The 13,436-nt window shown below is 35.2% G+C and overlaps 1 protein-coding gene and 1 long non-coding RNA gene across 2 annotated transcripts; both read left to right on the forward strand.

The window, feature by feature from the left end:
- Positions 1 to 700: 700 nt before the first annotated feature.
- Positions 701 to 3,271, forward strand: LOC128473114 (uncharacterized). Its single transcript, XR_008346248.1, has 3 exons — positions 701 to 801; positions 1,459 to 1,566; positions 3,249 to 3,271. It is a non-coding gene; the product is annotated as an uncharacterized LOC128473114 (long non-coding RNA).
- A 24-nt stretch (positions 3,272 to 3,295) lies between these two features.
- MSR1 (macrophage scavenger receptor 1) lies at positions 3,296 to 12,301 on the forward strand. The gene is made up of 6 exons (XM_053458234.1): positions 3,296 to 3,580; positions 4,156 to 4,342; positions 4,964 to 5,044; positions 8,962 to 9,033; positions 9,501 to 9,534; positions 12,061 to 12,301. Exons 1-6 carry the CDS (start codon positions 3,296 to 3,298, stop codon positions 12,065 to 12,067), a joined length of 666 nt encoding a protein of 221 aa, XP_053314209.1. The 3' UTR covers positions 12,068 to 12,301.
- The last annotated feature ends 1,135 nt before the right edge of the window (positions 12,302 to 13,436 follow it).

The raw sequence follows: 13,436 nt of genomic DNA on the forward strand, positions 1-13,436 counted from the left end.
TTGTGAAAAGTTGAACTTGGCTCCATTTGTGCAGGAAACAGTATTAGTACTACTCAACCAAGGTGAATTTGCATTTGAGATGCATTGGTCTGACTGTGGTATCACGATGTCACCTTTTAGTGATTAATTAAGCTTGGCTCAGGTCATTATAAAAAACCTTGGTCATTAATTCAGAATATCCCCTAAAAAGCATTGTTTTTATGCTATCTCTTAGTACAAAATATTGTTTGGAACAGATTTATTAGTACCAGGGGTACCAAATCTAGAGAATTCAATGTCCATATTACTGAGTTGCATAAAAAAAATTGGATACATTGGATAATATTATTATTTCTTAGTTTTGAGAGACATGTTACAATGGTTAAACAAATATATCAAAACATACTTCAGTGACTAATTGAAGGATTAAAACAAAAATATGAATATGAAGTTATAATTTCAGCCTGTCCATAAGAGGCTGACTAAATAAGAATTTAACTTCAGTGTCTGAATAAGAAGCTGGTTAAATAAGCTAACTTCAGAATCATGAAGTACCTAGCCCCTAGTACCTTGCACAAGACAGGCAGCTTCTAGCCACTTTTTAATATTCTGGCCTTAGTATGCCCCCGACTTATGGGTTACATTTATTATTATACCGGTATATCATTGGCAGCATAGGAACATGTATATAAATATAATATGCAATTTATTTTACAGCCTAATTAATGGCAAAGTGGTCTAAATCTGACGATTCTGATGGCATATCTCACCTTGACCAATCTGACTCAATACAGTTGGATAATCAATCGCTTCTTTCTTCTTGTGAGTGCTCAATTCTTCTCACTCTGCTGTGTAAATATAATAGTAAAACATTGAAAAACATTTAAGTTAAGTTGTTCATTAAAGCGTGGCTTTGTACAAGGTAGAAATAATTGACAATTTATGTATTTTTACTTTTAAAAGCAGTGTGGGGGAGCACAAACAAGTATGCACTAAGCAGCACCCAACCAGCCATATTGGAAGGAACAAGGAACCAACATTGTCCATATTGTTTATATTATGATATATATATATATATATATATATATATATATATATATATATATATATATATATATATATTATATTTTTTTATGTGATATACATAGTTGTATTTGGCCTGTCACCACCTTGTGACTTTGCAACTTTAAGATTTATATAACCAAGTAACTGTAATGTAGCTTCAAAGGCTGTAAAACACTGCGATAAACTATATACCCAACATTTTGAGACAATAGGAACAGATGTACATTAGAGGAAGATAGGGTACTGTACCTGCTAAAGAAGGACATGTGGCATTAATGTATCTTTAATCTGTAAAGCGCTAATATATGTGTCACACATTCCTTTGGCATGAACCTGTCTTTCTGATTCTGTAAGGATCAAAATCAACATTTCTCATTGGTAATTCTTTTTTTCTGTCCATTAATACATTTATAGGCAAATCTTTAACAAGAATTCAGCAGAAGTTGAAATACACTGTTGCAGCGCTTGTCATACTATATATAATTGTTCTAAGCTTCCTTCTGGTTTATGTTGGTTTAAATGGTAAGTTGATGTTATAAAATAAGATATGATTATTTAGTGCATACACAATAATGTATCTTCTTTTTTAAATAAAAGTAAAATCTAAACATAAAATGAATTTGTTTGCAAAAAAATGTATTGTTCAAATAAATTGGTCGCTATTACTGAAATTTACTGAACTTAATAAAAATTTAAAAATGTGTATCGGTGTTGAAACCTATAAGATTCATCAAGGCTCAGGAGTCTGTTAAACAAGAGGAAACAGTCCCACAAGCCAACTGGGACAAACACAGATGATTAATTAAATAGGAAAATCAACCTGAGACCCCTCTTTTTTTAAAACCTAAGACTGTGCTCTCCATACCACACAAGCAAACACAGGGCATATGAGAAATACAACAAATGAAACTGGAATAGCACTTCTTCACAGCAATTAACTTCTCACAAACCTGTTTGCCAAGGCTCAGGAGCAGGGCCGGGCCTACAATGGAGCAGAGTGGGGCAATTGCCCCAGACTTTGCTGCCCCAAGCGCCTTTTTTTTTTTTTTTTTTTTTAAGCAGAGGAGAGAGAGGGGCGCCGAGTGGTTTCCGCTTACCCGCTCGGCGCCCCTCTCTCTCCTCTGCGAGCCCTCTAGCTCGGTCTCGGTGCCGGCTTGTAATGCTGAGTAATGACGTCATTTCCGGCGCTCAGCAGTAAAGCAGCACACACCGTGGCAGAGCAGGGCGACTCGCCGCTGGACTGCTGAAAGGTAAGTGCAAAGGGGGGGGTGGGGGGGTAGATAATAGGGAGGGAGGGAGGGAAGGGTAGATAATAGGGAGGGAGGGAAGGGTAGATAATGACCCCTGGCGGCATTATGTCTTGGGCTCACAGGGTATGGAGCTGACTCATTCATACTCAATATTGATCTGATGATATTCTGTATTAGTGCTTTTGCTGCCAGTATGTAGTATCCATGTTTGAATTCATGTTCTAAATGTATCTTTAAATAATGATAAGGCCAGGTCACCATCAGGACAGGTATTGCAGTTAGTTGGTTAGTTGGTTAGTGATGAGTCACTACACCTTAGTAAGAAAGTTCCCAGGTATGGTTGTAACCAAACTTGGTGCTATCAAGGAAGGGTTAATAACAATTTATTTTGAGAATAAAAACATCCTTGATTTTGTGGAATATGTTGTTGTGAATGAAAAGTATGCTTTAGGATAAAGTAGTTACAGGCAGATGCTTTCCTGTAAATTCAGATAGTGTGTTCTTTTTAGAGTTGTTTTGCGCATAGATAAATTTCTTGGAATTGTTTTCATGTCAGCAAAGTTTGAAGTCTGTGTGATCAGCATGTTTTTGGAAAAAAAATGTATTTCATCAAAATTGGTCGGGACAACCCCGAGGACAAAATACTTCTGATGTGACTTTTACATTGCATCTTTCACAATCTGTAACAAGATGTATAATAGCCCAGGCTGCCTAGGCCTAGAACGCCATCGCCCTTTTCTATGATCATGCTCATGGGGTGCTGTTGTTCAATTTCTGATCTCCTCAACTGGTCCATTTACACAATGGAAGCCTTCATAGCATGCAATAAAAGGGATCATATTCCAGATCTTAGCAGTGGGGCAGGTTGGGGGTGCTGTCCAAGGTAAGTACATTAATAATATGAGGAAATGTATTTTTGTACTCTACTATATTGTGCCTGTTTTATTTTGGCAGCTCAAACACCTATCCATGGAAAAGGAAGCAGTCAGGAGGACAGCAAGATGAAACAACCAAATGAACAGATGATTCCTGATTATTCCATTATGCTAACTCAGTTTGCGCAAAACCTTTCAGATTTTAAATATGAGCTGTCTATAAAGTCAACCAGTTTGCAAATGTTAAATCAAATGTTAAATCAGAGTTTATTGCGTAATGAAGATCGTGACATGATTATCACAGAAATGCAACAAGCGGCGGAACACTTAAGAACAACAATGAGTGATTTTCAAATCAAACTAGAAAATATCAATACGTCATTTGCAGAAAATATTTATATATTACAGAAGGTAATTTGAAGTACCCTAAAAACATTTTCTTCTTAAATCTGTGTAAACTTATCTGATATTTTTTGAAAATAATTTTGTGGGCTTGTCACTTGTCAAATGATATATAAAAAACCGCACATTATCAGTGTGCCATTATGTAATTAGAAAGTTAAGATGTGTAAATACGCTGCTATATCAACAAAGCCTTTGACCTATCAGTGTCCTCTAATTATGTGATGTGGCATAGCTTATTTTTCTAAATATAAGCCATACTTCTCCCCACATCTCTGGCTAGTCTGATGCCAAAATATGAATTTTAACACATTTACACAATTTGATGTACAAGTTTAAGGGTAAACCCTATTAGCAGGGAAGACGTATATTACGGCCAATATATTTAACTATTCCCATTACACTTAACTGGGGTGCTTTCATCTAATTATATTGATAGTAGATTTCTCATACTAATAAATCACAAAGTTAATGCTTTGTTTAATACTGTGCACTATTACTGACATAATGTTAAATGTAAATGCATAGCAATGATTTATTCATAATTGTCAAGAAATATAATGAAGCGACTGATGTTTTTGTAGGGAATTGCACAACTAAAAGCACGCTTCTACAACGCATCAACAGAAATTTCGTATGTGAAAGAACAGTGTGTCAGTCTGGATAAGGAAATGAAAGAGGAAGTGCAAAAGTTAAACGTAATTTCTAATGACCTCAGATTAAAAGACTGGGAGCATTCTATTACATTGCAGAATTTAACGTTAATTCAAGGTGAGTATTATTTCAGAGCCTACAGATTATTTGTATTTGAAGTTGCTGTTTGACAAAATTTTAACTGTGTTTAAATAATTCTGATTGTCACATAAAACAACATAAACATTTTAAGAAGCCGTTTCGTTTTTTTTTATGCAGTTTCTGCTTTCGGAACGCATGATCTGTATAAAAAAAAATATGAATAAGACAAATATTTCTGGGAAAGGTGGCTCAGCATCTGTTTATTATTAAGTGAAAGTATCACCACACACAGGAAGATGATGTGGTATAGTTTGTATAGATGACATATTTATCTGTATAACCTACACAACACATAACAAATATCACAAATGTATATCTGAATGTTTTATATGATTAATAATCAGATAATTTAAGTGTGGTGGCACTGTATTTATGTTCATTAAACCTTTCATAAATGCAATATATATTATCAACTACTGTCTCTTTTCCTCCACAACTACCAAACAAATTGCAAGTGCAGGGCCCTCTTTTGCCTTCTGTACCAGTATATTTAACTTTTCTATTTTTAAATTGTCTTATTCATTGTAACAGCGCTATGAAATCTGCCGGCGCTATATAAAAAAATGTAATATACATTACTTCTGTCAATTATTGTAGGCCCACCTGGACCACAAGGAGAAAGGGGTGAGAAAGGTGCAAAAGGAGACACTGGTGAGCAAGGACCCCAAGGACCAAGAGGTACATAGCGCTGCATATTTTCTTTATTTGTGAGGTACTATTTTTTTTTCTATGACACTTGGAACAGTTGAGTATGATCCTTTTCTTCTTTGTCATATATAATCTTGTTTTTGGCATGTGTTAGATATCATGATAAATATTTTTTGCTTTGCTTTGAAATATTCTCCCTTCTAGTAAAAGTTACAAAAAATCAGTTTTGATGATCTGTTCCAAAGGTGTAAGAGTAAATGAACTTTGATATTCTGTGCTGTTATGGATCTGAAAAATATAACACTTTGCACTGTAAAGTACTCCAAATATGTTTTGAAAGATAAACATTCTTGTTCAGAGTGACTTGTAGGTTTTGGAGTGAATAAATCTCCCATATATTTGATATTATTGAAACTTTCCATGTTCTATTGAAATGTAGACCTTTCCTACACAAAGAAAGAAATCTAATACACGCTAGCTTATTCACAGTTATATGCAAATTTCCACACTAATGAATTCTATAAGCTTTTTGTTTGGAGTATTATCACATCAGAATCATGTATGCTTTTGTGGATTTATTCTGACAAGACTAATTTGACAAAGACTTTTATCTATGATTTAATACCATACATACAGCTTAGACCTCGAAGTTCAAAGGAAAAGGCTGAAAGAAAGTTGGTGAATATTCAGTTTAATTCCATGAGCCAATAGGTGGTAAAATTGTTTTGGTTCTCACTAGTCACAGTTATTTCTCGTAAATGATATATTGTTTTGAGCAATTTGTAAACTAGATTGTTATTTATCTTTGTAAACATTGTTTCCAGTTTTACATTTATAAAACATGTATATTCTGGAGGCATTGGTTCTTCATAAGATATGTTTCACTAAATACAAAATATGTTTTGATAAATATAAATATATACATAGTCATACACCAATTCTGAAATTAATATTTTATTATGTACATATAACATAGAAAATATAATTTGCCAGCAGATAATTACCATCTACTTTGCCTGTCTTTCTTTATATTTAGGACAGCCATGTGCCTATCCAATGCATGTTTAAATTTCCTTACTGTGTTAGCCTCTACCCAGGGGTAGACTGAGACCATCAAGGGCCCCCGGGCAACCAAAAGTCATGGGCCCCCTCTGATAATTCCCTTTCCTTAGCCACACTCTATCATGGTAAAGCCCTTCCTTTGTGGTTTCACCCCCCATATCTATTTTTCAGTATTTGTAGTTATAAAAAAGATAACTTTTAAACAATGTAAACAAGTTTTAATATACTTATAATTAATATTAAATAATATGAGGAGCAATTAAAATAATTTTGATCATAATTATATACAGAAAATCAATCTGAAAAATATAAAAGTTAATATAGTTACTAAGACATAACTGCCATCACTATATACTGTGACAGACATTGACGGTGGTACAGCATAACTGCCATCACTAAATACTGAGCCAGACATTGTCGGTGGTACAGCAGAACTACCATCACTTTACACTGAGCCAGACATTGACAGTGGTACAGCATAATTGTCCTCACTATATACTGAGCCAGACATTGAAGGTGGTACAGCATAACTGTAATCACTATATACTCTGTTAGACATTGAAGGTGGTACAGCATAGCTACCACCACTTTACACTGAGCCAGACATTGACAGTGGTACAGCATAATTGTCCTCACTATATACTGAGCCAGACATTGAAGGTGGTACAGCATAACTGTAATCACTATATACTGTGTCAGACAATGAAGGTGGTACAGCATAACTGCCATCACTTTACACTGAGCCAAACATTAACGGTGGTACGGCATAACTGCCATCACTATATATTGTGCCAGACATTGAAGGGGGAATAGCTCAACTGCTATCAATTTATATTGTGCAAGATATTGAAGGAGGTACAGCATAACTGCCATCACTATATACGGTGCTAGACATTGATGGTACCACAATCAGTACCTGGCTTAGTATATAGTGATAGGAGTTAAGGTGCACTTTATGCTGAGCCAAGCACTGATGGTGGCACACAATAACTATCACTGATGGAAGTTATTGTGTATCACCACATATGCTTCATGCTTTTTGACACTCTTACAATGTTTCCTTACCTTTACCTTGTCTCTGTCTCCACTCCTGCAGATCCACTTGTACAGAGACATTCATGCTCACACGCACATTTTAAATTCATTCATGTTTATATACACATTCATGCTTACATGCATTCAAACATACAAGCATTCAAAGATACATATCTCCTCCCTCCTGCACCTACTTACTACTCCTGCAGCTTTAGGTCTGGAAGGCTATTCTACTTAACTGCCTCCCTCTCAGTAAAGTAAAACTTCCTTACATCACATCAAAACCTCTGTACCTCTGGCCCTCTAGTTTTAGACTATGGCTTTTTGTTCCAACATTTCTCTTCCCTTGAAATAACCTTCCCTTTATAATTTGTTAAATATAACAATTTTGTATGTATTTAAATGTTTCTATTACATCTCCAGTCTCTTTTCTCTAGTTGTAACTCATTTTACCCACCCACAAAAGTAAATAAATAAACTTTGTATCTTGTGCTTTTACTATTCTTTTACTTTCAAATAGAAGTGTTACAACTGAGTGAATATGGGCTTAGAAATCATAAACAGAATATAAATCATAACACCCAGAGCTGTCAGATATCTCTGAAAATGTATATAACCTACCTTTCCCTTGAAAACTGGAATCTACAATCATCATTTCCTATTTTTGGTTGATCCAGGGGAGTTTAATTGCAAACAGTACATTTTTAATTATCCTAAGCACCAAATGAGGTTTAAATTGGAAAATCAAGTGATTCCTTGTGGCTTCTCTATCCCACCAGAAATCAGCAAAAAAATTGCTGTAGTATGTAGTATGGCTAAAAGAAAACAACATAGCACAGAGAAGATACAGCTAAGATCAACTTCCATCCCACAAAAAAAACCAATGCTTAAAGCAGATCTTTTTTTTCAAAACATTGCATTTTCTGTGTGCTAAATAATATACAGATGAAAACAGTGAGATCCTTTAAAGAGAAACTCTTACACTCTCACAGTTACTGGACTTGTGCAAGAGGCCCAAAAATAATTTCAGACAAATTTTTGTTTTGTTTTTGGCTAACCTTTTTGGATAAGGAATTCTGTTTTCTGCTCTTTTGGTTCTAACAAAATTCTGGGGGCTTTTTTTTTCTGGGAACAAAATTTGTTGACCAAAAATATAAATCTCTTTTTATAAAAATGTCTAAAATACATTTTATGTATAAAAAAAAGTATTAATTAATGAAAAGAAGACTTACATTACTGAGGGGGTGGTTATATAGAACAGTTTCCCAGCAAAATAAGCTTGAGGTCCACATGGATGGAAAACTTACTTTACTGAGGGGGTAGTGGATCTGTGCAACAGCCTCCCAAGAGTGTAATAAAGTATGTTTTAATGTAAGGAAGATTTACTTTACTGGGGTAGTGGTTATGGGGAGCAACCTTCCAGCAGAATAATTTTGATGGCAACAGGACCACTGAGATTTGTACTTTTACTGAATGTAAAGGAATGTTTACTTTACTGAGTGGATGGCGACTATATGGAAAAGTCTACCAGCAGAAGTAACTTGAGGTCCACAGAACCCCTGAGATTTTTTTTTTCAACCTCTGTTATAAGTTGAAAATATGTTTTGTCTTTATGTATTACTGGAAGTTAGGCTGATCTCTGCCTCTGGGCTGAATGTTGTCATTATTGTATGTATGTATGTATATGTTTATTTAACATTAATATGATGAACATGTATGTTAAGTAAAACTGAAGCTTTGTAGTAGATTCGCTTGACATTTAGATAGTGTTGCCTGTCACGCCTAAATGTCTGTATTCTGTCAAACATATTTGGAACCACAAAATATGAACTGTTATTTTAATATTTCAGGTATGTCTGGATTAAAAGGACAAAAGGGAGCGACAGGGATTCCAGGAACAAGAGGATCTCCTGGAATGGCTGGTGAGTTAAGTGTAGCTTCTCCAAAGCAAAAAGTCTTTGGCCCTTTGAAACGTTAAGAGATATGGGACAGTGCAGTTGTAGACACAGGGCCTTAAATTACAATGGGATATCTTGGAAATATATCTTTATTTGTGTTGCCAAATTATACATTTGCAAGTCATGTAAGAAACAAATAATTAACATTTGGCTATTTTCTATTATGAGTTACGTGAATCTTATACTGCTTATTTAGTTATAGTTCAGCAATAATCCTCAGATGTTAGCTCAGAATCATAATAGTTCAACAGAAACTGGGGCATTAATTGGTGGCTAGCCCAGCTCTAGGTATTTTTATTGAGGAAACTGAACATTTGGGAAGGAGAGAGGTTTATTTTAGAAAGTTTTTTGAGCCAGTCTATAAATCCATATGCTTGTTATGCCTTTAATACATGAGTAGTGTGTGTTTACTAAAATACATGTTTTTAAAGGATTAAAAGGACAAAAGGGTGAAAAAGGAGCAAGGTGAGTAACACAACACAATACTTGACTATGTTTTATGTTAATGAAAATGGAAACATACAAATCTAGAATTTGAAGACAGGTAGGAAGCCATGCACTTTAAACTCTTTGTTTCTAAATTATTCTGTTTAATGCTTATTTCTAAAACCAAGGTTCCCAAATGAGCTCCTCCTCAGTAACCAAGAGCACATTATAACCACAAAAGAGAAAAGTGGTGGAACAACGGATGTCCGTAGTGAGTCATTCCTAGCTGCAGCACAGTTAATGGATTTGCGGCTAGGTCCCTGTCAGGCACCAGGGAGGGAGTAAGGGGAATCTGAACAGAGCATGTCCATGAGCCCTTAATCCTTAGGAAGGTCTGTGAATATACTCCTTTGACTGATGGTATAAGATATAGTGATGTGGTACAATACATGAAAACAGGAATGCGGCCAAAATAACAAATGGGCTATCACAGTGGGATTGGTGTAATAGCGTTTGGACGGACTGCCCCCCGGGAGAACTGTATTTAAAGGAAAAAGATGATGGCAGGGGTGTACATAGAAGATTTGGCACCCAGGCAGATCCTATATGTGGCACTTCTCTACACACTTTAAAATTAAAAATGTATTTTATACATTAAAATTAAATAAATAACACTTATTGAATATATAATACTGTTACCTAAAATAACAAAAACACCCAAAATACAGGTCCAAAGCATCCAAAGGTAAATGGGTTTACATACTCTGCCTTTGAGCCTCCATAATTGCAAATTATCAATGACTTCATTAAAGCTATATTCATGTTCACTGTATACCGAGGCCGACATTGATGGTGGTATAGCATAGATTACATCACTATATACTGTGCCAGTCATTGATGGTGGTACAGTATAACTCCCATCACTAAATACTGTGTCAGTCTTTAATGTTGGAACAGCATAACTCCCTTCACTACATACTGAGCCAGACATTGACTATGGCACAGCGTAAATCCCATCACTATATACTGAGACAGATACTGGTCATGGTACAGCATAACTCTCATCACTATATGCCGAGACAGACATTGACTGTGGTACACCATAACTCCCATCACTATATACTGAGCCATGCACTGATTGTGGTACACCATAACTCCCATCACTATATACTGAGCCAGACATTGACAATGGTACAGCACAACTCCCATCACTATATACTAAGCCACTATATACTGCATAACCTCCTCTGAAAAGTTTGCAAGTATGAATATTAACTAAACTCTATCTTAACTGGGGCAATGAGTGCCCTCCTTGGGGCAATATAGAGCCCACCCTATACATTTTCCTCAACCCCCATACCATGCTCAGTGGAATGAGAAGAGTTAAATCTGCAATCACCTTGGGTCCTCATCTTTAGCCCAGGGAACAGGGCCATCAAAAATAAACAAAAAAATACAATTTGTGCCAGATGACTGGATTATAATATGCCTTCTGGTTGCATAGGGGTGTGAGTATGCACATTTAAAATGTAATGCAGCTAGTATATTAGTAAATATGCAAGTTGTTTTGAAAGTATTATTACGCAAGGGCATTCATGCTCAATAGGCAATTTAATTGTTATTCATAAAAACAATAAAATTAAGCAACTGAATTTACAAATATGCTTATAGAATTAGAAAAAGGTATTCACTAAAGGAAGACTCCAGCCAATATTAACAATGTTAACAATGTTAACAATTCTCATTGAAGTCCATTTTTCAAGAACTGCAGTGTATTGTTCTCAATAAAAATTGGTGCATGCATACTTTTTTTTATAGACGTTTGTTTAGACTTTGTCTCACTTTATTCCTCCCTTTACCTCTTCTGGTGGGAGTTAAATGTCAAATAAAGAATATGTATTTGAGATACAGAATGCTCTTTTGAAGTTAGATATGATAACATTATGCACTTCAATGCCTATGATAGACTTGTAGGCCCTTGCAAATGCAAACTTCCAGAGGGTCTAACAAGATCACTCCTCATCCACTCCTGGACCAGAGAGTGGATGGTGTGTGCAGCTCTAGAGCTGCAGTTTCTCTTAACTTATGTGCATATATGTATTTGTTTTTAGAAACAAGTTAAATAATGTTTATTAAAGTACTTACAAAATACTTTAATTGGCATTTTCATTGAAGGGATTGCATGGGACAGTAACCTGTTCCATTGAAGCAAGATTGATTAAACCTCTCCGTATAGGGTTATAATTATGAATAAATTTAAATAAAATACATTTACTGTCATGAGCTGTAAAACTACAATTACTTTTGAAGACAGCATTTTTTCCCTTTAAAGTAAAATTTTAAATTGCATCAATGTGTTTTTTTAATTACGTATTGAATCACCAAACAGAGTTCCTTCAAAGAGCTAAGCATGGCAAACTATAGCTAGCCTTATTATTAAATATTCAAAGTATTTGTCCATTGCACTTGTTTAATTAACGGAACAAAAGAAGAACAAAACTGTGACAACTGCAATAACAGAATTTGAAATAGAATTAGAAACAATACTTAATACTTTATTTGTAGGACTTAATTTGGACTGAATATGGATGGATGATGTTCTGTACACTGGCAACGAGGAGTCAATCATCCAATGCAGTCATGACAAAGCTGTGGATCTACTCCCTACATCATGGAAAGCTGAGGTCTTGTTGTCCCTGAAGAACTAAGTTAATTCTTAGTTCTACAATATCTGTTACATAGTATGCTAGCTGACATACAGTAAGTAACAGATTATTTGAAAATAAAACCAGTAATGTGGAAAAAAGTGCTCTGACTTATCCTTTCTGTTATGTAACTCAAATGCATATAGCCCAAGGGTGCCTATTTAGGACCAAAATCCCCCTTTTCACTTTCATGACTTTTAACCTTAGAATGTTGATGTATTATAGTGTTCCGAAGCCCTACAGGTCATAATAATTTGTATACAAACAGTGGAAAATATGTTTGCATAATAAATTGCGTAAATCTAATATATTATTGCTAACTATAAATTCAAGGGGTATGACAAGACTAGAACTGACAGACTAAGACAAACCGATACATTAGGTGGAGAGAGCCCTGCTCTCAAGCTTACAATCATTAGGTGGCTATTGGGTACTATGCTGTGTACGTCTGTGATTTTAGAATGTCTTTTAGGCAATTTTAGGATGCCTTATAGTTATCTGCATTAATAAAGAGAGATTTTTTTTGTATTGCCATATGGTAAGTCATTAAGTTTTTGCTTCATGTGATTATGACACATTGTCACATTTCCCAGGTTTTGCAAGTCCCCCTTAGTGCTGTTCCTTCTGTGTGATTCCATATTAACTCCTATCTCATGCTTTCAGAAACAAATACATCTTGAAACAGGAAACACAAAAGTATCTGCAAAGAATTGTTCAAACAGAGAAACCATCAATTGAATGATACACACAAAATGCCATATCATTGACAAGAAAATACATATGGGGTGTATATACATTATATATAACACGTGGGCATTACCAGGCACAGCACACATTTGGGAGTTAAGGAAATGCATATGAATATTAAACGCAGTCATGAGGATTTTCACAGGAGTACACAGTCAAAATCAGACTTATTTGCCAACATAAAGTGATATATCTTATTTTATTGTATATAAAGTGATATAGATTTTATTTAACTGTATATTTACCTCGCTAACGAAAGACCAGCAAATTATACAGTTATTAGGATTGGCTATTTAAACTTTCAGCAGGGATGTATATGCCCTGAGATGGCCCTGGTGTTCCTGTTTATTGTTGTGATCTGATTGTTGCTGACCTGGCTAGCTTTTGACTATTCTACTCTCCGGTATCCTGACCTCAGCTTGGCCTTAGAATATCCTGATATCTCCTGTCTTTACCTTGGTTTGTTTATTGTTGGCCTGCTTTCTGCTC

Source organism: Spea bombifrons, chromosome 1, assembly GCF_027358695.1.
Source record: "Spea bombifrons isolate aSpeBom1 chromosome 1, aSpeBom1.2.pri, whole genome shotgun sequence".
In the NCBI taxonomy this organism is placed as follows: Eukaryota; Metazoa; Chordata; class Amphibia; order Anura; family Pelobatidae; genus Spea; species Spea bombifrons.